The sequence below is a fragment of the Marasmius oreades genome, chromosome 10 (genome assembly GCF_018924745.1).
Source record: "Marasmius oreades isolate 03SP1 chromosome 10, whole genome shotgun sequence".
NCBI classification, from domain to species: Eukaryota; Fungi; Basidiomycota; class Agaricomycetes; order Agaricales; family Marasmiaceae; genus Marasmius; species Marasmius oreades.
In genome coordinates, this window is record NC_057332.1 from 2,646,096 (window position 1) to 2,673,847 (window position 27,752).

The 27,752-nt window shown below is 40.7% G+C and overlaps 1 protein-coding gene across 1 annotated transcript; it reads right to left on the bottom strand.

Annotated features, from left to right (window-relative positions):
- Window positions 1–18,765: 18,765 nt before the first annotated feature.
- Window positions 18,766–20,264, bottom strand: E1B28_002863 (uncharacterized protein; the record flags this gene model as incomplete). The annotated part of the gene is made up of 9 exons (XM_043159811.1): window positions 18,766–18,909; window positions 18,964–19,087; window positions 19,139–19,226; window positions 19,292–19,444; window positions 19,501–19,579; window positions 19,638–19,659; window positions 19,724–19,756; window positions 19,811–20,121; window positions 20,178–20,264. The coding sequence occupies 9 exons, from the start codon at window positions 20,262–20,264 to the stop codon at window positions 18,766–18,768; spliced, it is 1,041 nt and encodes a 346-aa protein (XP_043003417.1).
- Between the last annotated feature and the right edge of the window lie 7,488 nt (window positions 20,265–27,752).

Genomic DNA, 27,752 nt, shown 5'->3' on the forward strand with positions numbered 1-27,752 from the left:
GTTCTGTGAAGACTACAAGTCTTCTAATAGTACAATCCCTTGATATGCCAGTGCATAGTAGAATGTAGAGAGTAGAACTCAGTGAATTACCGCTTAAGTCCTCTGCTCATAGTGTTCTACAGGTTTTGAACGGTCATACAGTTTTCTGACACGATCTACGGCTCTCTCTAACTGGTCTAGCTGTGCCTATGGCACATTCTACTAGCGGCACTAGCTTTAACTAGCAATTCGGGCTCATTCTAGTTCTTAATACGATAAATATTGCTCCGTAGCACTGTTTAAAGTGCAAAAAGAACCTTGTAGCATAGTCAACTAAGTCGCATTAGCAGGGTGTAGCAATGCGTGGAATATTGTGACGGTGTTGTTTTCCATGGAGACACGGTACACAAATTGGATCGACAGGTACAGTAGAGAATTTGGTTAGTCCGTCAACAATACCGTTTCGGATTATTCGGTCACAGGTTCTATGGTTCACATGTGCTGAGCGGTGATGAACAAGGGTGGTGTCCAAGGGACACATGGATGCGGTAGCGACAAATTCGGAGTGAGTCAGAGTAATTCCATTTAGACGTCCTGCATTGTTGGGAAAAATGGTGGCTGTGAATTGCAATTTACCACTATGATAGAAGCACATGGTGGTCTGATCAATCTCGATAGTGTATCCCTTTCGGTGTGTAAGGTGGAATGGAGACAGTAGATTGTTTTGTAGATTCGGTACATGGAGTACATCATGGAAATGGATTTCCTTGTGGCTCCCATCTGGCTTAAATATAACCACTCCCTTTCCTTCAGAATAAATGACGGTGTTATCTGCTAGTCAAATCGGTATGACATGGCGGGTATAGCAAGAAAACCAATTTCAGTGGGGGGTCATGCATGAAGTGGCTCCTGTATCAGGGTTCCAGTGATGGGGTAATGGAGATAAGGAGTCGATACTTGCTTTAGTAGCAGTCTCTTCTTGGGCAGTGTTCCTGGTAGCTTTGGGTGAGTTTGGTTTCTTCTGCTGTCGGAATTGACCTGATGACTGGGCTTTGACATATTCCTGGGTTCATTTCCTGTCTTCTTCCTTTTGGCGGCAGTCTTTTTCCATATGGCCTAGGTGATTGGTTTCGGTTTAATCCCCATGGCAGTAGCCGCAGACTCTCTCGCTCGGCTTTGGGACTCTTCCACATGAAAAGCCATCCTAATTTCTTCAACCAAGAGACAATCATTGATCAAAAGTTGGCGGGCAAGAGTGTCGTACTCGGGGGGAAGGGAACGAACAAGGGACATGGACTTGAGGTCGTTATATAGATTTTGGAGTGTATATGGCGTCATGCCAAGCAAGGACTCAGATTTAATGATGTCAGGAGTGAGGTCACAGAGAAGCCGAATGGCAGCACTGACACGGGCAATGAGAGTGGAAAGTGTTTCATTATTGTCCTTCTGAATGGAAAGGAGGTTGTTTAGAGCATTGAATCAGTTCCTGGCCTTCTGTTGCATGTGGACATTCTTTAAGGCTTCCATCATCCTTTTTGGATCACTACGGTAACGGCACTAAAAGCTACTACAAGGTGCAGCAAAACACACTCCAAGCACGAAGTGCGCAAAACCAAACCCAACACTAGCAATTAGCGTAGTTGATTTGTGGAGGTCGGTATCAATGGACGCTCTCAGCAAGGTTCACTGAGAACTCTAAGATAAGACTTCAAGGGTGGGGCTTTATATGGTTCAAAACAAATTCAAATTCTGTGTTCACAAGTCAAAATGACAAAGGCTTTCTACGAAGTTCACTACTTCGAGGGGGTGTTCAATTCTTTCTAAGTTCAAATAGAACTATCAAATTCAAATCAAATTCGAGTCAAAGTGACTCTACAAGTTCAAAGTTTCCAAGTACCAAAGTGGCAACAATTTCAAATCAAATTCAAAGTTCAAATCTAATCTTTTCCAAATACAAACACCAACTTCGAAGAAGTGGGGCAAAGTATGAGCCAGAGTCCCCTAGTGAAAGCACTTAGGCTTCTGTCGTAGGTTACTGGGGAAAATACTGCTGCTACCATCCTCCCTTATATACGCCTTTTCGAATAAATAATAATCAAACGTCGAAGATATGGTAAAAAGTCGAAAATATAGAGAAATCCCTTTCAGAGATACCAAAGTACCCTTAATCAGGTATAGTACATGTCAATTAGATATAAAACTGTCCAGAATATAGTATTCCTTATTCCTTTTCCTCATATTTTCTTTATTCCTGTTCCGAGTCGGATATCTTTGACATTTGCATGTGGATACATCCTGACCCCTTTTTGTTTCCAAGGCGAGTCCCCATGTGCTCCCTTGTTCTCTCTTGTTCTATCCAATCTGGAATAGTCCAAAACTGCTCGATCTACATTCCAGGGATCGTTCCTATGGTTCTTTCCTGGTAGAATGTCCTTTCTGACCAGACATCGTCGACATCCGCCCCTTTTCTTGTTTCCAGCTGTAAGTTACAGCCACCAGCATTGTTTCTGTTCCTTAAGTCCGAAGTGGACTTTAGATAGTTACATCCGTCCAATTGTTACTTCCAGATGTACTTCTAAGAGTTGTTTCCGTCTTTTCAACCAATATTGAAGAAATCAATAAATTGATAGTAAAATCAAGTGTCCCCATGTTTGCTACAGGTAATTGCGAGTGAGACGAGGCCTATCCAAATGAACGAAGGTTTTTAAAGGCTGCTTCATCAGTTCCTACAGGTTTCGGAACGTCGAAGACTCTCATCTATAGGGTGTTTCGTACTTTCTGTACTTCGGATAACCCGCAAATAGACCCGTGCTTTGACTAGCAGCTTGGGCTTGCCCTAATCCTCATATTATGTTCCCATTTTGATTATATTATATATAAAAATGTTAAAAATGCGTTTATTTAGGTACTAGTAGAGTATATCCGCAATATCTCCCCCTAACAAAAGAAAGGACTGTCCTCAGTCCATATTATCTTTGTCCGGAGTCAATCTGCAATGTCTACGACCTGTTTCGCAATGTTCTTTGGTTGATTAGACCTCCTCGAAGTCCAAAATTTCTTTCCCGAGGACTCTAAGTCCCCACATCAATCGGTTCCTTCATATATCTCGCTTAGAAGCATTATCGATATCAAATTGAATTGATTATGCACTAGCGAGTTAGCCATCAACTCGTTTTCGAGATCTGTAGCTAAGGTTTCCTTATTTAGAACTTTCCCACTCCACAACTTCTGCGAGAGGTATGTTCAAAATATTTCTAAGTCAATTCAGGGTTTGCCGATCGCCCCTTTTATATTTTCAAGGTTCAAGGGTTCATTTTTCAACTTTCCTTCCTCCCTTATTCTACCATGTCTTCCTCTTCGTCGCTTTCGGGCCTTTCGCCAGCGGCTCTCAGCGATCTTTTGTCCTTCAATGAGGCCATGTTCACAATACACCGCACATTCGGCGACGCAATCACCTTTCCTCCCTCCGAAGAACTTTCACGCGACGGACTCCTCCTCTGTGCTCTCAAGCATTGCGGAACAGAGCTGGTACGTGTTAATTCCCTTTCTCTTCTTTTCTGTTTAATTTCTGACGCGTTTCGCACTCTAGGATTGCTTGGCTTTCGAATTCCGCAAGTTTTCGTTTCATCGAAGCTTCCCTCCTGTAGTGGGATCGATCCTTTCTGCTGCCTCAAGGATAGCGAATTCTCAACGTTACGAAGCTTCCTGGGTGCTTTCTGCTGATGAACTCGCCACTTGGGCGACATATAACCTTGTGCGTTCCATATTTCCTTTCTTTTGTCTTCGATACTAACTGTCTTCTGTAGCCTCAACATAACTTTAAGGCTGCGCCTTCCGTCAACTTTCTATACGACGTTCTCCCCGATCTTGAACTTTGCCCTTACTCTCCCTGGCATCCCGGATACCGAATGGTCCGTGTGATGTCTTCAAAACGACGCCGGTCTGAAGAGAACGACAAGAAGGCCTCTTCTTCCGAAGTCGAAATTGTCGACGATCCCCCAGCTAAACGTCTCAAACAGACCGCTATGCGCAAGGTAAGTCTCTATTTCCGCTCTTAGACTTCTTCTTAACTGTTTTATAGCCAACGTCGAAGAGATCCAAGGCAGTAGTCTCCTCTGAGGAAGAGGAAGACGAAATCGAGTCCGAAGTGGACCTGAAACCTTCTCCTCCCCCAGAAGTAAGTTCTTCTAATATTTTCCTTCTTTCTCAAGACTAACAATATCTTCGTAGCCGCTTACCAGACTTTCAAAGAAAGATCCCCCTCCGCCTTCGAAAAAGCAACTGGAGGTGGTCATATCCCAACGTCCGCTCCCTAAGCCTCTGCCTAAGCCGGCACGCTCTCTGGTAAGTCCTTAGTTTTATTTTCTTTTCCTCTGTTAACACCCGATTAGGTCCCGCCTTCTGACCCGTCGAAGATCAAGAAGGTTGAGATCCCTCCGGCTGCTGGTTCATCCACTCGGTCCCCCGGCCCTCGCACAACGCGCAGTTCAACTGGAACCCTTGTGAAGATCAAGCAAGAATCGTTGAAGACCCCCGCTTCCACTAAAGTCATCGAGGTTCGAAAGGACAAGGGGAAGGGCAAGGCTAAGCCCAGATCTCCATCCCCTTATCTTCCTAAGCCCTCAAAATGGTTTTCCAATCGTCGATTTGACATTGTAAGTCCTTTCTTTAATACTTCTTTTCCTTTCTAAGAACCTACTATCTAGCATTCGCAAACCCAAAAACATCCGCAAGGTCGCGATGCCGATAGTAAGTCTATTTCCTATATTTCTACAAATTCCGTTCTTAATTCTTATCTTAGATGTTCCGCTCCGCTTCAATGTTCCTGAGGCTGAAGCTTTCTCGCTTCGAGATGTCCTCGAGAGCGGCTGGACACTTTCTTCAGTAAGTTCTTCCATTACTTCTTTTTCTGGTACTGATTCACCTGTAAACAGGAATTGATGCTCCCTTGCTTTGCCTGCGCTTCCGCAAAAGTCAAGTGCGAGCGCTCTACGACAAAAAGCGAGAAGTGTGATCGATGCAAGGTGTCACGGTTCCCGTGCAGTTGGATTCTGCCGAAGTCGGAGTCCTGGTCTAGGATGGACATCATCCGGGACTGGGCGAGTTCGACCCCCAGCAGTAAGTCCTTGTTATTCTATCCTATTCTTTTGACTAACGTGTCTTTCTAGACTTCCATTTGCGTCTAGGCGAGCTCTTGCAGCTCTTGAAGATATATGACCAGCTCAATGAACAAGCACGGTCTCTTCAAGATTCCATTTCCTCTTTATTTTCCTTTCTAAATACTCCTTTCCTTTCAGCAGAACGCTCCAGAACCAGTTCGCGATGACAGCGCGTCAGCTCGGGAGGTTGAGGAATCCGTGGTTCAACAGCCGGGTCAAACGGTTGTTGAGGGGAAAGAGCGTTCGGTTGAGGCACCATCGCCTGGGGATGTTGCCCCGTCTTCTGATCCTCTTGGACGTTCACCTAAGTGTAAGTCCAGCTCATATCCTAGATATCTTCGACCTCACTAACTATTCCTGTTAGAGACCTTCGCCGATATCTTGTAATGGACTATTGCTTGGACTTGCGGTTCTCGAGACATTGGTCTCGGGACCTATTCTTTTCTTATTTCTTGTAATGCTTCTATCTGTTCAGTAGTATACATACTACTTTAAAAAATGTATTTCTATATCTTTGCTACTGTGTAGCATAAAAATACACTCTGTATTTTTCCTTCTATTACTGTGTGATAAAGGAATTAAGAGTCTTTGAAGACTTTTGACTTAGACAGAGTGCCTTCGTTAGCCCCTGTCTAGTGACTTCAACGATATCGAAGAGACCCCTAAGTCCTACTTTCCCTTTATTCTTTTCTATATTCCCTTCTATCCTGACAAACATGAAGCTAGCCATTGAAGTGCTGTATGAGTTATTGGTTTCTAGTAAGTCCATTCTAATGTCTTCGATACGCAATCTTGAATCTAGACATCGAATAGAGGCATACCCTAGGAACTTTGTTCCTTATGTAGGGCTTTCCTACTACATTGCTGGAGACCAGATCGTTCTTCGTATGCCTCTTTCGACTAAACGAGAAGCTGAACTAGCCATCCAACTCCAATTCATGGTTTCCCTACGTCATTCTGACGGACCTTACTTCAAGTTTGTCCTCACGTTCGATCCAGCACAGAGACCTTTTATCATGGGTCCCCTCTGCTATCACATTTTTCCTACGGCTGCACGCTCATTCTTTCATCGACTTGCGAACGCTATGGCTCGAGTCGGATTCCTGAAGCTCGAAATTGCCTCAATTCCAGGTGCTGTCGAAGCTTGGTGCATCGCCGTTTTCCATTCTTTCTTCATAGTATCGGATTCCATCCAATATGTTCCTCCACAAGCCTACTATGGTTTCTTTGACTTTGAACTCAACACTGCTAGGTACATATCCGCGGATTTCCTGTAGCCTAAATCTTCGAAGTCGAGTTCCGATCAAATTTCCTTATTTAGACATGATCTACATTTCCTACGCCACGCTGTCCGTAGTATAGATCTTGTTTTCAATGTGCTTTTTCTATTTTCTTTTACTAAGACCCCATCTTCGACATTGAAACCATATGTGTCTCGATGGCATCTCGATCATCCTCATGGTTTTCCTTATGGTTCTCTTGTTTCTTAGAGTGTAGGGTTTACTCGGAAGATCGAATTTCCGGCAGTTCTGGGCTGTTGCACCAACATTGACGATCCATTCTTAGCCGTTGCTTAGTTGCAAAACGCAAAATTCTGTTCGAATTTCAAGTCCTCTCCCCCTGACAAAAGAACTGTCAACTCCGTTGACTATACCTTTCGGTATAAAAGCCTCAGTGAGGCCATTCCTATCCTTACCCAATTTTCCGTTCTTTTTACTTCTACACTCTCAACTCGTACCGTCTTCGATATGTCTACTGCCAGCAAAGTCCCTGCTTGGAACGGTCGTGACCACTTCCTTAAGCACAACGATGCTTTCATCAAACATATGGAAGCCATGCTCGCCAGCAATATGAGCATGCTCGCCGATGAAGGCGCTCACGCTATTGCCAACTGTCTAGTACGTTGTTTTATTCGTATCCTTTCTTCTTCGACTAACTTCCGTAGTCTGTTTCCATGTCTATCTACCACATCGTGAAAGATACTGAGGCCTTTAATTTCATCAAGAAATGTGTCGAGCTTCTCGAGAAGCTCCAGAAGGTCCCCGGCGTGTCTGAGGTTCCCAGCTACTGCGGTCATCTCGCTTTCGTTCACGAGGTGCAGGCCATTCGTACCAAGCAAGAGGAAACCCTTCGCAACAAGGCCAAAGGCTCCAAGCGCTCTGCTGTACTCTTCCTATCTCAACGATGTCGAAGATATTACTAATAGTTTCTTTCCTTTAGAAATCTGCAGAGTTGGTCGGGTCCGACTCTGACGAAGATATGGAACTCGTCGCTGACGCTTCCATTAAGCCAAAGGTACTTTCCAACTCTGTTTCTGTTTTTCCTTACTAAATTTCAGGAGATGGAGGGGCTCGAAGCCTCTATCCATTCCGTCCTCAAACAGAAAGAAGGCAAGTCCACTGGTAAGGATGTTGCCAAGGGCAAGGGTGCCCGTGCTAATTCTGCCCTTAAGTTCAAGAAAGTCAGTTTCTTGAAGTCTTCGATTTCTGTTACATTCTAATTATTCCTTTCAGAGTGGCCCTAACGGTACTTCCGCCATGGCCTTGTCCAGGGCCAAGAAGGCTCGCTTGCCAACTCCAATTGTTGACACTGCTGAAGAAACACCCGGTATCTTCTCTTATTCCTTTTTCCTTTTACTTTGTACTGTCCTGACATATCGAAGAGGAACTCCGCCTTCATCAGGAAGGCCACGAACGTATTCTTCACATTGCAGGGTTGCTGCCCTTTGCCAACCTTTCCAAATACGATCCGGAGCATCTTCTTTCTGTTGCCAACTTCTTGCGCACTGAGGCGGTTACTCTTCAGCATACCATCCTTTACGCTCACAACCAGTACAAGTTCACTATTTCTCAGCTCGACGAAATTAATCGCGTCCGCCTTGCTAAATTAGGTATCGACGATTCTATGGACACCAAATCCATCGAGGAGGCTATCAAGGACGTCTCTGTCCAAGGCGAGACCTCGAAGACTGGCTACGTCTCCGCCTAATTTACCATTTTTCCGTTTTCCTTTTCTAAGTAAAATATATAATCCATACACTTCGCTTGGACTTATACTGTACTTGTCGTCTGTAGCGCTGTTGCGCAAATGTGATTGATTTGAAGTTGAGTTTAGTCGTCGACATCGCTTTCTTCAACTTCTTCAAAGTTGTGTCCGATGTCTGTTTCCTCTTCGCTAAGTTGCAAGTTAGGAATTCGGTCGAAGATATAGTCTTTGTCCGGACCATACTCAACTTCTTCATCTTCTTCTACTAATTTATCTAACTTTTCTTTAGACAAATGTATAAGTTTTTCTATTTCCGAAGGTAACTCGATCGGAGTATATCTTGCCACATGAGGCAGAACTCTGAAAGCAGCATAATTTCCTCTCATAAGAGTCCCATCCATTTCTGCTAAGATATACGAACCTCTTTTTGTCCTTCTAATTACTATACAAGGACCAAAGTATCGAGGAAACATCTTTCTATCTAAGTTCTTTTCAATCTGAGTATTTCGAACTTGGACCAATGTACCCGGTTTAAAGTCATACGGCTTTATAGTGTGCATATAGTCTTGTTCAAATTTTCTTAGATTCCTTCTTTTATTTTCGGATACCCTTTGCACCATATCTAATACATGTGTACGATGTTTTGCTAGGGCTTGAGCACGAAATCCAATAAGTTCTTCCCTGGTCCAAACCCGTTCAGGTGTTTTTACTAACCAAGTAGATTCTACCAGATCTAGAGGCAAAATAGGTTCTGCCCCCAAAACAAAGAAGTAGGGTGAACACCCTAGACTCTTCCTAGTTGTAATTCTGTCTGCCCACAAGATATGTTTCAAGAAATAAAACCAGTGGTGTAAATTCCCACTGGTGGCTTTTGCCAATGCTTGTCTTATATCAAAGTGTGCTCTTTCTATCTTTCCATTGGCCTGAGAATTATATGGTGAGATACGAATACCTCTAACTCCATATTTGTCTCTTAACCATTTGGTCAAGGCTAACATCTGAGGAGCATTATCTGTTACGATCTCTTCAGGTGTTCCCCATCTACATAAGATGTCATCAAAGAACCATTCCGCAAGTTGCCTTGCATTCTCATTGGTGATACCCCTTGCTTCAGACCAATTAGACAACGCGCATCTTCCATGCACTATGTTCTTGCATCCTCTACTAGCAGGTGTCATTTTAATAACATCAATATGTATTTTCTGAAATAGAGAAGGAGTATGGGTAAGAACTGGCGGAATTCTAAGTAACTCCAATTTCCGTTCTTGACAAGGCTTGCAAGACTTGACAAACCAATCCACATCTTCCTCTAAGTGAGGCCACCAAAATCGCTTCTCAATAAGAGCTTTGGTAGCGAACATTCCTTTATGCCCTAAGTTATCATGCGATGCAACTAGCATCCACATTCGCTTTTCCTTAGGTACAAATAATCTATGATGGCTAGAACCATCCAAAGACTTTCTGTATAATCTTCCTTCCTTGTCTACAAAGAACTTAGCAGCCCTTCGTATAAATTTACTTTTCTCTGATGCGGTCATTAATTTCAAGACATCTGAGTCTGAGTTGACCAACCAGTCAACAATCTTTGGAATTCCTTCATCTTGATCAATTGCTTCTTGACTTCGATGAATTTCATCATATGGATGGTCCCTTGACCATTCCAAGTCTATTTCTGATGGGATAACTACCACTTCCTTTAGTGAATAGCTTCTAGCCCAACTTTCTTTCTTATAATGAAAGGACTCAAAATAATAAGCCCAAAGTCTTTCTTCATCTCTGACTTCTTGCAATTCTTCCTCAAAATCCACTACATCTGTAGCTAACTCTGTGAAGTCTACAACTTCATTATAATATCCTGACCTAGGATCTATATGATCCTTGAAGGTCTCAAATTCTAATGGTTCTTCAGTCTGGTTTTCACCCATCCTGAATTTTACCGGTTTTCCATCGTCATCCTCTAGAAATTCTTCCCAACCTTCTGGTCTTTCAGTTGACTTGCCACCTGGTGGCGGTCTTGATAAACCATCTGGCCCATGTACCAATCCCTTGATATGGACTAAGGTAAATCTCCAGAGTCTAATTTCTTCTATCCAACGGTTGATACTGGCATTTGGTGTGCTACTAGGATTGTCCAACATTCCTTTGATGTAGCTAGCATCGGTTTCAACTGTTAAGTTTCTGCATCCATAGGTCTGATATTTGGTAGCTCTTAGAGCCATCATCAAACCATATAATTCTCTTTTCGGTTGAGAAAACCTTGCTTCCCTTTCATTAAGGGTAATGGAACCAAAGTAGTTGAAGAACTTCCTGCGAGGATTTTCTGGATCTTCTTGATATAAGTAGAATCCAACTGCTTGCCATGAAGTATCTACCACTAACGTAATTCCATTAGGATTTTCATAGTCAATGGGTTTGAGTGCTGGCGCATTTTGAATAGCTTCTTGAACTGTTCTAACAGCCTTCATCTCCGCTTCCCCAATGACAAAAGGTACGTTCGCTGCAGTCAACTTAGTCAACAGACGTGTAATTTTCGCATAATCCTTAATGAACATTCGCATTTGTCCTGCTGTGCCCAAGAAAGATTTTATATGCGTTCTGTTTTCAAAGTTTGCAGGGTCCCATGATAGGATGACTTCCGCCAACTTTTCTACTGGCTTTTCTCCTTCATAGGACACTCTGTGTCCTACTACTAACCCTTCTGATACACACAAGTATGCTTTAGGACCCGAAAATGTTCCACCAACATACTTCATGCGCTGAACTATCCGATTGACGTTCTGGAAATGTTCCCAAACAAATCTTCTAATTCCTTTATTTTCTGGTATGGTTTCAAATGACCCATCTGGTGTTTCGTATCTAGAGGCCGGTCCTCTGATAGGAACATCATCAATATATGGTCTTGTGACATGTGGCATTTCTTCTCTAAAGATGTATGATACATCTTCATGAAATAATGGAACAGAGTTTGTCCAACCCATTGGTAATTTAACCAAATGATAAGGACCAAATGGAGTCTGGAACGTAGTATAGTCCCTTGACTTTTCATCTATCAGTCTTTCATCGTAACCAACCCAGATGTCCAACATGCCTAAACATGCTCTTCCAGAAAAGCTAGAAGCTATCTCTGCTGTTCCTGGCGGAATTCCTGAGTGTTGGATCGTAACTCTATTCAAAGCTTCTAAGCTATGAACTAAGCGCAGACTCTTTCCATCTTTCTTCAAAACCATAAACCATCTAGACCGATAAGACGAAGTAGTGGGTTCATAAACACCAGCTGCTATCTTATCTTTCAGGATCTTGCATACTTCTTCATAAATCCCAGGTGGAATAGGAATATTCTTCTCCACCCATGGAGTATGTGGTAGTACTGGAAATTTGATTGGAGGGAAGAAGTCTGTCCTGAAGTTTCCGCCTTCTTCCGCACACCAAGCAAATCCTTTTTCCTGTACTATCATGAAATGATGCAACAATTTCCTTTCTTCTGGCCACAAGAAATCTTCGGAGTGATTCTTATCAATGACCTCTTTCCTTTCTAAAGTATATCTTTCTCCAGGCAAATATTCAGGTGGATTAGGAGATAGTTCTGGAAGTTCCGCTAGTGGATTTCCAGTAATATTCCTTTGTACCCTAAATTCTTCTGGCATTGGTGCAAGTTGCGGTCTAACCTTCAAGTGCACTGGTTTATATTTCCCAAATACAGAGGCTGGCTCTGAACTTGTTAGATTCTCAGGGTTTCCGTAAGGAGTTTCTGAGTTATCATCGATAAGTGGGTTCTCTCCACTTAATCCTTTTTCCATTTCTTCTATTCTAGCGCTAGAGGCTAACAAGGCTGTGACTTCTTCGAAATCAGTTTTACTAGCTAAGATAAATGCTTCTGCTAATTCTACTGACTCAAAGTTATTCTTTTCTGGTAATTTATACCCTTCTATCTCAATTTTATTATCCTCAAAAACAAAACTCAATGCAACCTCTCCTTGATCATCTAACAATTCCTCAAGGCTCATTGAAAATTTTCTGTTTCTGAATTTTCCTCTCTTTTTAATTCATCTTCTCTTTCTTTTCTAGCCTGTCTGGCTCTAGCATTTTCTCTTCTAAGGATTGGCTTCTTTGTTTTATGGTGAATCTTAATTCCCTCACCTCTAGGGTAAGTTGGTATAGTACACTTTACTCTAGTATTAGGGCAAGTGATTACTATGAGTTGATCACCATCTGGGAAATTCTGAACCTCTGAGTTTGTTAAAACGTCGAAAGGTCTTCCTAACAAAATCTGATAAGGAGCATCTTCGACAACATGAAGTTGTAAAAAAACTTCTACTTCACCAAATGTGAAAGGTACATTCCTTGCTAATCCTTTAGTCCTTTGTAGTTGACCATTTGCAGATTGCATAACCACATTTGTGTCTGGATCCCAAATCATTCCAAGTCCAATAGCTACAACCATATCTACTGCAACTATCTGAGATCCACTATCTATGATAGTTTCCACTCTTTCTTTGGACCCATTGACTTCTGGATAAATACATCGAAGACCATCCATTACATTAGCAACTATAAAAACATTACGCTGCCGTTCCGTAGGAAGGTCTCTGATATACTGTTCCACCGGATCTTTCTGAACTATCGAACCAGCTTCAAGCTGTCCTCTAGCTTCTTCCAAAACTTCAAATGTTTGGTCAACTTCGAGTTCATCGAGATCGACGAACTCACTTTCCGTTCCAAAGTTAGAAAATTGCTTTACTAACTTTTCATCTATTTCTGCTTCGAAAAAGGACTTCGCATCCCTTCTAGGCAGTCTTCGATTTCTAAGTTTCCTTAACAAGGCTTTCTGTAATTCCGGCGAAGCTTTTATAGCATGCGATGTCGAAATCTCAACTTCCTGTCTCAGAATTTTGTCCGCAATTTCTTCAACCGCTTTCTGCTTTACGACTTTCCAATCGTCATCATTCAAAGAAAGTTTCTCCGACTTAGGCCTAATAGCCCTTCTAATGTCTTCGACTTTCTCTGAAATGTTCCGGCTTCCTTGACCTTTGTTTCCCTGGTCTTCTTCTGGTTTCCTGGGTAAAGCAAAATCCCTTGGTTGAAATATCCTCTCAATCGGTTCTACCCGATCAAAGTGTCTCTCTTGAGGATCTTCCTTCTCTGAAGTTTGTTCCTCAATAGTTTCTTTTTCTTTCGACTTCTTTGAAGTCGACGCATTATCCTTTCCTTCATTTTCTTTTCTCAACTGTGGAACTACGTACTTGGATCTATCAAAGTTTTTCGGTGGCGAAATCACAACTTCAGGCTTCAATCTTCGAGGTTCCTCAAGGGTCTTTTCCTGGGCCTTATCCCTTTTACTGCCCTGCCCTTTCCTTGGAACTTCTAGTTTTTTGAGCCATTGAGTTTCTTCATCAGAACCGATAATACTTTCGATTCATCTGAGTCACCCATTTCTTTGATAGTTTCTTCCAGTGCAAATTGGAAGTTCGAGACCGGCGTTGGCTCTTCTTCGACTTCAAACATTAAGCTCTGCGCCATCACCGAAGTCTTAGCCGTCCATCCTTTCTCTTTGGCAATTGCCCAAATCCTTTCCACACGAGTTGGTCCTGGTTCACTGAATCTCACAAACGGAACCTGGTCCCCGTTCTTCAACTCGAACTTTCCATCAGCATTCCTTCTCAAAATTCCTTTCGCCAATAAATCTGCTTGTTCCGGACAGTCCCTCACGGTATGTCCTTCCTTATTGCAGAACCAACACTGCATATCTTCGACCCAGTTAGACTTTGACGAAGACTCATTTCCGTTGCGTGGTCTATCACCAGGGCGTTGGTATTGGTTTCCGCTATTCTGAGTCCCATTTCTGGTGCTCACTTTCATTGTTCTCATCAATTCAAGGAGTAATCGGTTATTATTTTCCGTTGCCTTATTCTGTTCTGAGACTTGCTGTCCCAATTCTCGGAGTTTCACGTTATATGTGTCCATTGAAGACGAAACTTTCTGTTCCCATTCGTCTTTGAATTTCTTTTCCCTAGTTTCCGGGACTGGTGGTCTCAAAAACTGATCTTCAGACTGTCTTACACCATGAAGCATCGTATACCCTGCAGGCGTTAACCCCGCATAGGTATCTCTACCTGATTGTCCTACTTCTGGTAAATATGCACCTTGTATCATCGTAACAGACATGTTGATAGCTGCTTCCTGAACATCTTCGATCATCCACGGATCCTGACGTTTCTTTAGCTTTTCAGCGATGTCCATGTCCTTACTGGACTCTGCCATGGCTTTGGCAAATAGATGTTTCTGTAGCTCCTCCGCAAAGCGGGGCTCCAAAGTGTTGATATAATACCGGACTAGGTCCACATTCGTAATCAACGGCGGATTCACATTTTTCAACTTCTTCGATTCTAAGTTGAATTCACGATTGAATGCAGCTAACTTTGAGGTATGTCCAATCGGTATATACTTCGCTTTCTCGCAAATGGCAAGTAGACGCTCACGAAAGCCAATCTTCCTGTCCTGCGCTTCCGGGAATTCCTCAAGTAACTCTTCTCGAAATTTTTCCCAATCATAACCTCGAGACGACGGTACAACCTCCACTAATAGCTCTCTGGTTGCTATGTCCATCTGAGTCATAGTAAAATTGATCCGCGCTTCACCATTTTCTATGTTATGGAACCGGAAATAATCCTCTAAGGCTGTAAGCCAACCTTCGAAATGTTCCGGGTGATCTTTACTAAAGACCTGAAGTCGCAACTTGTATTTGTCCCCTTTCAGGACATCTCTTGCTTCTTCGGAGAGCTCCATCCAGGAGTTCTTTGGTGGGCGATCCGACATTTCCATCGGCGCCATTGATTCATTTCTATTCGACATTCTAAATTCTGATTCTACGTCTGACAACAAACTCGATAAAGATGATTCACGTGAGGAAGATGGTAATGGTACTAGACTAGCAGTACTAATGCCTTCTTCGACGGTAAAATACCCTCTTTTCGTCGGCGACTCAGCTAAAGATTGATTTATTCTTAACCAGGCTGCTTCCGAATCTCTTATTTGTTCTGTATTCCTTTTTCTCAGTTCCTCAAGCTTCTTCTGAATATTTGAGAGACTGTGATCAAACAATTGTGACTGTCCTGCAACAGTGGAAGTCAAAGTTGTTCTTTTCTTAGAAGTCTCTAATGCTTTTCCTTTATTCGCAACTGGTGGGTCGCTTTTAGGAGCAATTTTGACAGATTCTTCCGTAAAGTTCAACGGGTATAGGGTAACTTCTCGAAGCGAACTTCTTCGAAGTCGAGATGTACAATGTAGATGAAGTCTTTTCTTAGTGATACCACCCCCTGCGGTGGTCACCAATGATAACGGCACTAAAAGCTACTACAAGGTGCAGCAAAACACACTCCAAGCACGAAGTGCGCAAAACCAAACCCAACACTAGCAATCAGCGTAGTTGATTTGTGGAGGTCGGTATCAATGGACGCTCTCAGCAAGGTTCACTGAGAACTCTAAGATAAGACTTCAAGGGTGGGGCTTTATATGGTTCAAAACAAATTCAAATTCTGTGTTCACAAGTCAAAATGACAAAGGCTTTCTACGAAGTTCACTACTTCGAGGGGGTGTTCAATTCTTTCTAAGTTCAAATAGAACTATCAAATTCAAATCAAATTCGAGTCAAAGTGACTCTACAAGTTCAAAGTTTCCAAGTACCAAAGTGGCAACAATTTCAAATCAAATTCAAAGTTCAAATCCAATCTTTTCCAAATACAAACACCAACTTCGAAGAAGTGGGGCAAAGTATGAGCCAGAGTCCCCTAGTGAAAGCACTTAGGCTTCTGTCGTAGGTTACTGGGGAAAATACTGCTGCTACCATCCTCCCTTATATACGCCTTTTCGAATAAATAATAATCAAACGTCGAAGATATGGTAAAAAGTCGAAAATATAGAGAAATCCCTTTCAGAGATACCAAAGTACCCTTAATCAGGTATAGTACATGTCAATTAGATATAAAACTGTCCAGAATATAGTATTCCTTATTCCTTTTCCTCATATTTTCTTTATTCCTGTTCCGAGTCGGATATCTTTGACATTTGCATGTGGATACATCCTGACCCCTTTTTGTTTCCAAGGCGAGTCCCCATGTGCTCCCTTGTTCTCTCTTGTTCTATCCAATCTGGAATAGTCCAAAACTGCTCGATCTACATTCCAGGGATCGTTCCTATGGTTCTTTCCTGGTAGAATGTCCTTTCTGACCAGACATCGTCGACATCCGCCCCTTTTCTTGTTTCCAGCTGTAAGTTACAGCCACCAGCATTGTTTCTGTTCCTTAAGTCCGAAGTGGACTTTAGATAGTTACATCCGTCCAATTGTTACTTCCAGATGTACTTCTAAGAGTTGTTTCCGTCTTTTCAACCAATATTGAAGAAATCAATAAATTGATAGTAAAATCAAGTGTCCCCATGTTTGCTACAGGTAATTGCGAGTGAGACGAGGCCTATCCAAATGAACGAAGGTTTTTAAAGGCTGCTTCATCAGTTCCTACAGGTTTCGGAACGTCGAAGACTCTCATCTATAGGGTGTTTCGTACTTTCTGTACTTCGGATAACCCACAAATAGACCCGTGCTTTGACTAGCAGCTTGGGCTTGCTCTAATCCTCATATTATGTTCCCATTTTGATTATATTATATATAAAAATGTTAAAAATGCGTTTATTTAGGTACTAGTAGAGTATATCCGCGATAACGGTGATCTGCGATGTGCAGCTTTTGTGATTCATCGATGGCCATGGAGATAAGGGCGGACACTTTGTTCAATCCATTGTTGTACCTATCCAGTCTGTCTTCTTCATCTGCAGTTGGACTGTCCAGATTAGTTGGGTGTGGTCTCTTCTTTTCTTCCATAACATATCCAAAAAGCCCATGAAATTTAAAGAGGTCTTCTGTTGTGGGTAGCCATCTTTGGAAGTTGACAGCGGTGAGGATGATAGTGGGTGTAGTTTTGACTTCAGACATTTTGAGTAGAGTGTAGAGATGTTGTCTCGTCAAGACAGTGCACAGAACAATCAGAGACAAATGTATTGGAGAGTAGCACAGTGGGGGCTTTAGACTGCAGGGCCCATAACCTGTTGAGTCTGGAATACGAGAGTTAAGACGTAGTGTATTAACTCTCATGTCCGGCAATGTAATACATTAATTACATAATAAGTGTTAATGTTCGTTCATATACTCCAACATTCTTGTCATTCTCTATTGCCAATCACCCATAGGATGGTTTGTCAGCACTAATCTGGAGCATAGTCCCATAGTAGGAAGTACCAGGGGTTTGTACCCCTTGGAGTATGCCCTATGTGGGTGTTGAGTTGTTGTAGGTGTATGCTATTCTCAGCATCAGGGCTTGATCCCCAGCATATGCATGGACAGTCACCCTCCCCAACATCTTGATAATAACACTTATATGTATAGAAGTGTACCAGACTAACCTCAGAATTAGAATTTTGAAGTTTTAGAAGTTCTCAGATGACCCTAGAAGATGGGACTGAGGACAGTCCACATTCAGTTTGGGGGAGATTTATTCTAAGGTAAATACTTACTGAATAATACTGAGAGAGATTGAATAGGCTTAAAGAGCTTGGGAAATCCACTAAGGGCACTGGAATAAGGCTTAATAAGGCTGGATAGGAGCTGAGGCTCAAGTGGAGAGAGAGAGAGAGAGAGAGAGACAGAAAAGCAGATACAACAGAACATTATAAATTTTGAGGCTAGGGATACAGCTAGCTACTTAGGTTTATAAACTACTGGGCCATCTAGATGGAGATGACTGTGGATGACTGTGCAGAGCTGGGGACTGTAAAGCAAGACTATGCAAATAGCCAGATTGTCCAGATGCCCAGAAAATTAATTTCCATTGGGCCTTGGAAAGTAAACAGTTCATAACATCCCTCCTCAAAAATTTTATCAGCATACTGTGAACATCATCCAAGTGAATGTAACACTCATCAGACAGCAGGTTTATTATCTTGGCAGTATAATTATCAACATATGTAAGCTTCTGAATCCTTCTATTAGCAGTCCAGGATCATTTCTAGTATATGTATATTATTTCAGACCTACCTATATTATTATAAAGCATAGAAAATATCTTACATTTTTTCAAAATCAGTATACAGATACAACAGCATACAGTCAGTGGCCTTTGGACTGCCTTACAGTTTTCAGGCTAGCTCTATGGAATACTCTTAGCTACACTAGTGCACTCTACCAGAGAACATAAGCTGTAACTAGCAGCTCATGCACACTCTAACTCTCATTTACAATGTCTAGTGTGTCAAAGCACTCATAATATGTGCTAGTACATAATGAAGTGTGGTGTCAAAAGGCACATTACCATCAACTTCTGTCTAACATCTATTGCAAATAAATTTTGATTCAGATTCAAAAGATTAAGAGAATAGACTGAATTGTTATGAACATTTCTTCAAGTTATTTAACATGATCTTTATCTCTTAGAGCAGCAATATATGCAGCTTGTTCTAGACTTGTATGTTGATAGAACAAAAAGGGGAAGATAACTATGATATACCTCACTGTCTAAACCTTGTCAACTGTTGACATAGCTGATTGCCTCCCCACTTTCAGTGGGTTATCAACAGTATTTCCAGGCCGAGTTTGTACCTAAAAGTCAATAGTTGCTTGTCCTATGCCAGTCTGTTGACTGGCCTGGGCACTAGCAACTTGGAATGTTGATATTGTCTGCTGAATGCTGTTCACAGATTTTCCATATGCTACCCGAGCAAAGACCATTGTAGGAGCAAGGCCCTATTTAGATAAACTTAAGCTATATATAGAAAGTAGAAAAAGTTGAGTACTCACAGACATTAATATTGTGACAACTGAGAGATCAAATGGCACAGTTCCTGTTGACTGGTGGTCCAATACCATATTAAAAATTGTTCCAGTCAACATGCAGCCTGCATATAGCAATCCAGACTCAATACTGACATCTATAATTAGTATGGAAGTAGAAGAGAAACTGATATGCACCTACATAATGGCTACAATATCATTATATCTTGTACGTGTTGAGCCTCCCATAAATTGCCTCGCTTGACGGGTAATCCACCAGATACGCCCTCCTTTATTGAGAAACAATACCATCAGTTTGGCTGCAGTACAGTAATGAAGACAAATAAAAACTTACCAGTCAAGAGTGTCAATATCAATTGGAAAATAGCTATTGCTATTGCAACTCCATAGTCAATAGTGTCTCCTTTTAGTATAAGATTAGGATTGTCAGGTTTTGATGAGGTGCCAAATCCAATTGTTGAAATGACATCAGAAGCAAAGCCAGTACCTGTTGCAATAATTATTAGTATATCAGAGGAGAAAGCTTTGAATAATAAAACAAACCATTGAGAATACATGCAGCTATAACAAGTGGAAACAGAACAAGTTTGCTTGAATTGAAAATGAGATAGCAGCGATGAATCTATGGAAGAGATTAGCTACTACTATATGTTTTCATTCAAGAGCTTTAAATAACTTACAAGCATTGCATCTGCTATTGAGCTGAGATCAATGAAATCAACACATCAATTGCAAGAATAAATAGTAGTGATCTTTATATGCATACTTCATAAGAGTTGGAATAGTGCTTGCAGTTCCACTGAGTTGGATGGCTATCAGTAGGAGAGAATATAATCAAAATGGTGTTACTCACTACCAAGCAGTTTCCCCATCATCTCCATAAAGATATAGAATAAGTGGATTATACTCTTTTGTTGTGACAGCATGGAGATCTATCAAGGCTTGTCGAGATAATCCCCAAGTCAAAACAGAAGTGTAAATAGTTGCTAGTAAAAAGAGAGCTATGTTACCCCCTTTATACAGCCTGTGGACAGTATTCTGGTAAAATAGAACATAGATTGATAGCCCAAAGATAAAACAGTAAATTCCTAAAGTGGAGGTAGATATTAGCATGTTATTAAGGTAATATTGCCAGAAATATATGCCATATATGAAGAATAACACCTATAGAGGAGCAATTTTAGTGCTCCTTGAAATTCAGAGATGTAAATAATACAAACAGAGAGAGTAGAGATTGGTGCAGTGAGAATATTCCCAGCACTGAGGAAGGGTGCTAAGGCCTGTTCAAGTTCACTTGTGGAAGACATGATATAGTGGATATTGAGGTTTGCTTGTGGTGTGTTGGAGTTGGAAAAGGCCCAAATGATGATTCAGTAAGTACATAGTTAGACCTTTTATAAAGTCTTTTAAAAGTCAATTGTTGTATAATATAATATAATCAACATAATAATACTAAATCATGACTTTCTGCTTGCTTTTGATTATATAAAAGGGTCTGCTACAAAGTACTGAAGTCTCCTAGACTTTCTTGTGCTAAAAAGGGGTTGTTAGACAAAATGGTATGGAGGTGAATTGATTTGCCATTGATTTGATTGATTAGCATTATAAAATGTATTATGAAAATAGTCTAAACATAAATACAATGTATAATTCCAGATCCAAGATGAAACTTGCATCTAAGCAACTTGCATTTCATTCAGACCTAGTGTTACATGAGTAATACAACCTAATCAAGGTATTATTAGCTCAGTTCTGTTTCTGATACAGATGTAATAGATAAGTGGGTGTGTGTATTACTGATTTTTATAGTCCTCAGATCATCAAATGGAAGTTAGAACTAATGAATTTAATCTAAAATATCTGCTTAGCTAATAAGTAGTAGTCTCCTGGTAGAAAGAGTTAAGGATTTCATACTACTGCTCAACTTTCCACATAGAAACCACATAGCCAGTATCTATAAATTAATGAAAACCATCTTTCAATACAGATCTCTGATAATTATAACTGGTTCTATCAGAAATCTGGTAATTGTTATAATTAAAATGGATAGTAAAACCCAGCTTTTTGAGTGCTGTGAAAGAATCTAGATTGGAAGAGCAACCCTTATTAGTAGTATTTGAATGCTGAAACTGAAACTTTTTCCTTCTTTCATTTAGTAAATTGAAACCTGTGAGGGTATTTTAAAGAAATACAATACTACACTGACCCTAAAAAATAGTGCCCAACCTTGAAAAATGAGAATTCAATAAAAGAATTTGCATTTAGTTTGCAATAGGTATTCTATAAGCAGTGATAATTGAGAGACTAGCTGGTATAAAACAGATAAAGGTCGTCCTCCATGCTATAGAAGGGGCAAGACTTATTCTCTGAGTCATCTCATCACTGAAATATTATACCACCCAGCCCCCCACCATCATTCAAATCTATCATATTGGTCAGAATAGATGCAGTAATACAATTCAGTCACTTTACATCCTTTAATGGAACAAGCTAAGAAGCATAGCACACATTGATTTCTGTACTAGATCACTATGATCATCAGACTTTGATTCTTATGGTAGTGGAGATGGTAGCTCTAAAGTGCTATAGTATTATAGATCATCAAACTTGGATCCTAATGGTAGTGAAGTGTTCTTGCTATTCAAAGGACTTGAACCCTCGAGATGGCCCAGATCTAATGAATTGGAACAAGATTTTTTGTTAATGAGTGCTGTTAATAATATATTAACTCTATCCTCAAGAATAAACCAACCTATCAATGGTATAGCTAGCACCAAACGATCAAACAATCCTCAACAAATATAGCTATGAAGAGTCTAGTACCACTCAATGCAAGGGTGGGATTGCTTGTCAAAGGTTATGCCCTTATCTCAAAATGTGTAATACTGAGTGCTAGGAAAAACTAGCTCTTTAGTATGCTAACTGAGGAAATCTTTATACAGTACAAAACAGGGAGCACATGAGTAGACCCAAGCAAAAGAGGAGAGGATTTGCAGAACTATGAAGTACACCTAATCTCATATGGTAATGCAACTTTTGACATCTACGCTATGTTATGTCCATTTTAGTACAGATTATGAGTGCTTTGGGATGATATAGACATTGTATAAGAACTAGAGTGAGCCTGAGCTGCTAGTTAAAGTTTATACCCTCTGGTGGAGTGTGCTAGTGTAGCTGAGAAACAGCTAGAGAGCATCCCATAGAGATAGCTTGAAAACTGTAAGTGTCACAAACTGTTCAACTCAGACAAGCTAAACAATAAACAAGGGTGACTGCTGGAGTGACAAGAATTATTCTAAGGTGAATACTTACAAAAGAACACTGAGGGAGAGATTGATAGGCTTAAGAAAGGCTTAGAAAACCACTAAGGGCACCAGAATAAGGCTTGAGAAGGCTGGACAGGAGCTAAGGCTCAACTGGAGAGAGACAAAGAAACAGACAAAGAGAAAACAGACAGAACAGAAGGTTATAAATTACAAGGCTAGGGATAGAGATAGTTACTTAGGCTTTGTATACTATTGGGCTATCTACATGGAGATAACTGTGCAAAGCTGTGAGTGACTGTGCAGGACTAGGGAATATGAAAGATAGCTAGAATGTCCAGATGCACAGAAAATTGATTTGTTAGGCTTCCCTTGGACAGTTCATGGCAGTAAGGCTGTCTAAAAACTGTAGGACACTATATGAGCAGTCACTAACCACTCTCTATACATGTTACAAAATGTTCACTTTTCAGGCCCACTATACCCTACTAACCAGCAACAGTACCCCCAGCAATTTTTTCAAACCTAATCTTCTTAGATTCTCATTATCAACAACCCCCACTCAATTCACATGTAATATCTCCTCAGCAGCCTTATCTGAGATACAACACAGTCATTACAGCCTCATGGCTTGCTCTACAGGCTTTCCTTATCAATATTTCCCATATTATCTCTTCACTAAGTATAGATTTCACTCATATACAGTCATTCTGACTCAATCCTTTATCTTTCCATTCATTTACATAGTAAACCTAGTCATACATAGATAAGTAAACTGACTCATACATAGATAACAGTAGAGTATATAAACCCTGATGTTTTGGCACCATAACCTCAACCTCGATATTTTAAACCTTTTTAACGATTTATAACCCACTCTGTAACCCATCTAACGTCTCATAGTAGTGCTGAATTATATTCTGTCTCTACAAACCACCTAGTGTGAAACTATTATCCCAGCCAGCTTTTAAGCTAGACATTACCCTCAACAGCCAGCTTCCAAAGCTAGACAACAACCCAACATTATTTCTAACTACATACATTTTACTCCCTAATCACCCCTTGTAAGTAGAAACCACAAGTTTAGTTACTGAGTCCTAACCATACACTACTATGCACTAGGCAATTCGGGGATATGATATTGGAGCATCAGCTTCAGTACTAGACTTGTAGCTGAGAGGAACAAAGTCTTAACAGACTCCTGAGAAAAGAGAGTGAGCACTTTTGAATAGAGACGGACTTAAAGAAACGAAGTGTTGAGTGCTAGCAGTTTGCTCAGTATCGTGCTGAAAATTGGATTTAGCCTTAATATGCATATTTTTAATCATTTTATTAACATTTGAGTTATAAAATAAGGGAATGTAGAACTAGGGTGAGCCCAAACTACTAGTCAAAGCACAAGCCTCTACGTGAGACTTTAGCAGTACAAAAAGTACAGAACTGTAAAGATGAGAGACTTTGTGAAGTTTCGAAATCAGTAGAAACTTCAAGAAGCAGCCTTTTAAAAACCTTCGTATTTTGAATAGAAGGCCTCATTTTACCTTGCGGAATGCTTGGGGCAAACATAGGGAATTTATTGAACACTTTACTTTGACTTCACAAAGTATTGTTGGACAACTCGGACTTACAGCCATTTGTGTAAATAATGAGACTCACTCAACGTGTATTTTATATAGAAATTTAACAATTTGGTGCCCTGAGCCCTGCCCACCTTCTGGACGTGTCAGCCTTCAATGCCAATTGACGCCGGTTACCCTCACTCTTACAGTTACGGCGCTGCTCCGCTCCTTCTAAAACTAATGGGAAGGTCCAGAGAGGTCTGGACTCATAAGGTATGTGTCGTCAATGTCATTCATTTCTATATAAAATAGATAATTGACAAGTCTCATTATTTATGCAAATGGCTATAAAGGAAATAATGAAGGACATATCAGATAAAGGACCTACATGCAGATTTAGGATAGAGATATCCGGTTCCCATAAAGTCACAGGAAAAGGAAAGGATTACAATGTTCTGAAATAAAGGAAATCTAGACCTCGCGAGGTTGACGTGACAGCTGTTACTGGGGACAAGGACACAGGAAATATGTCATGGACAGCGACTGGTTCTTTTCCTTATTTAGAGGACAACAGGATGATGGTGACATAGGAGACATGTTTCCAAGGATATGTGGGCAACTCAGAGACCTCGGGAAGTCTAGGCTCTGTCAGCATAACATGGATATAGACAGGGGACTCTTGGCTTATTATTTTTATTCATGGTTTCTGGCACAATCTCTGGCAGTATACCTGATTAGGCGAGTTTCTGTTCGACTGAAGGGATTTTATGATTATTCTCAAGTTTATTACATATCTTGGACTTTTATTATTTTTATTTCGAAAAGTGTATATAAGGAGGGAGGGTAGCAGGAAATTTCTCTCCAGCAGCCTACAAGTGGAGATGCAGTTCACCTACTAGGACTAGGTCAGGGATTTTACCTTTGCCCCTCACTTCGTCAAAGTTTGGTGTTCTGTGTTTGGATAGAATTGATTTAGAACCCTTTTGTAATTTGGATTTGATTGGGACTATTATTGAAATTGAACTTGGATTTTGAAGTCAATTTAAACTTACATTGAATTGGAATTGCATTTGGACTTGATCGAAAAAAGCTTTGTTGAATCCTTATTGTTGAAATATTGAACTACTGTTTTGTCTTGTCATTTGATAAGAAGGAATAGAACTTTGATTGAACCTTAAAAACTGAATATCCCTATATTCTCTCTTTCTTAGTGCCTCTTAGTGTAAACTAAAGCCTTCAAATACTGACCTCCACCCCATACTCTAAGAACACTCTTTTGGTGTGGTTGGTTTGCATACTTCGTGCTTGAGGTGTATTTTCCAGTCCCATTAGTAGAGTGTTCCAAGCATTATTAGTGCCATGAGCAGATCCAGAATTGCAAGCTTCAGCTTCTTTGATTTCGGACCGATATTGCGGATATACTCTACTAGTACCTAAATAAACGCATTTTCAACATTTTTATATATAATATAATCAAAATGGGAACATAATATGAGGATTAGGGCAAGCCCAAGCTGCTAGTCAAAGCACGGGTCTATTTGCGGGTTATCTGAAGTATGCAAAGTATGAATTACCTTATAGACAAGAGTCTTCGATGTTCCAAAACCTGTAGGAACCAATGAAGCAGCCTTTTAAAAACTTTCATTCATTTGCATAGGCCTTGTCTCACTCGCAAATACTTGTAGCAAACATGGGGACACTTGATTTTACTATCAATTTATTGATTTCTTCGATATTGGTTGAAAAGACAGAAACAACTCTTAGATGTACATCTGGAAGTAACAATCGGACGGATGTAACTATCTAAAGTCCACTTCGGACTTAAGGAACAGAAATAATGCCAGTGGCTGTAACTTACAGCTGGAAACAAGAAAAGGGGCGGATGTCATCGATGTCCGGTCAGAAAGGATATTCTACCAGGAAAGAACCATAGGAACGATCCCTGGAATGTAGATCGAGCAGTTTTGGACTATTCCAGATTGGATAGAACAAGAGAGAACAAGGGAGCACATGGGGACTCGCCTTGGAAACAAAAAGGGGTTAGGATGTATCCACATGCAAATGTCAAAGATATCTGACTCAGAACAGGAATAAAGAAAATATGAGGAAAAGAAATAAGAAATACTATATTCTGGACAGTTTTATATCTAATTGACATGTATTATACCTGATTAAGGGTACTTTGGTATCTCTGAAAGGGATTTCTCTATATTTTCGACTTTTACTATATCTTCGACTTTTGATTATTATTTATTCGAAAAAGCATATATAAGGAAGGGTGGTAGCAGCAGTATTTTCCCCAGTAACCTATGACAGAAGCCTAAGTGCTTTCACTAGGGAACTCTGGCTCATACTTTGCCCCACTTCTTTAAAGTTGGTGTTTGTATTTGGAAAAGATTAGATTTGAACTTTGAATTTGATTTGAATTTGTTGCCACTTTGGTACTTGGAAACTTTGAACTTGTAGAGTCGCTTTGACTCGAATTTGATTTGAATTTGATAGTTCTATTTGAACTTGGAAAGATTGGAACACCTCCTTGAAGTAGTGAACTTCGTAGAAAGCCTTTGTGTAACAAATCGTATCACTCACAGTGCAGGACTACGACGAGAATTCGAGATGCTAGTAACAAGCAAGGGACTGCTTAGCACAATGTCAACTTAGTACTCAAAGTGTGGGTTTGATCTCAGAGAGGAGTAATTCAATAGAATTGGCAAGTAAATCACAGATGGATTTGCAGTTATTGAAGGGTTCTCAATGGACAATTAGGTTTCAAAATAGAAGGATAAATTGGAGATAATAGCAAGGGATACAACAAGTTAGGGAAAATAGTAAGGCTAAAGAGCCTTGTACATTCAGAAGACAGTATTTATACTATGAAAGATATACTGAGTCATAAAAGAATGGAATAGAAAGGAATGTTGTAGAAGGAAAGGAATGTTCGAGATATTTCTAGGAGAAACAGGTGTCTTGAAAAAATGACTCAGAGGGAAATGAGGCGTAGGGTGACATGTGTCGGCCGGGTGACTTGGATATATCAGGCATGTTGGGTACAGCCTATTTTGGTAGCCTGGATATTAGAACTATAGTTGCTGTTGCTGTTGCTGTTGATATGATTCATTGTTAGCAGATCAATGTAATCCCTAGAGATTCGTACGATATGTTACACTTTGTCATTTTGACTTGTGAACACAGAATTGAAATTTGTTTGAACCATATAAAGCCCCACCTTTGAAGTCCTATCTTAGAGTTCTCAGTGAAACTTGCTGAGAGTGTCCATTGATACCGACTGTTATATCCGTGCTGGATCCATTCCAGACCGACCGGTAATGCGACTTAGTTGACTATGCTACAAGGTTCTTTTTGCACTTTAAACGGTGCTACGGAGCGATATTTATCGTATTAAGAACTAGAGTGAGCCCGAATTGCTAGTTAAAGCTAGTGCCGCTAGTAGGATGTGCCGTCGGCGCAGCTAGACCAGTTAGAGAGAGCCGTAGATCGTGTCAGAAAACTGTATGACCGTTCGAAACCTGTAGAACACTATGAGCAGAGGACTTAAGCGGTAATTCACCGAGTTCTACTCTCTACATTCTACTATGCACTGGCATATCAAGGGATTGTACTATTAGAAGACTTGTAGTCTTCACAGAACCGTTCGTAGCAGAACTTAACAAAGTCAAAAGACCTTCATACTAGGAGTACCTACTTCTACGGGGGATTTGGTTGACAAGAAATTGGACATAGGACCACACAGACTAGGAGAAATTTGATATGACCGTAGATCGAGCCCCGATCTGAGGAAAAGACAGAAAGACATGATACAGATCCCAGATCACAGATAGAGTACCTAGGAACCAGGCAGGAATGAACAACGGATCTCGGAGTCCACACTGTTCATGTGCTATGGCGATTCGGAACTCTGGATCCATATGCTGGAACTACTTGGACACACAAAGTCCATATGATTTGATAACGT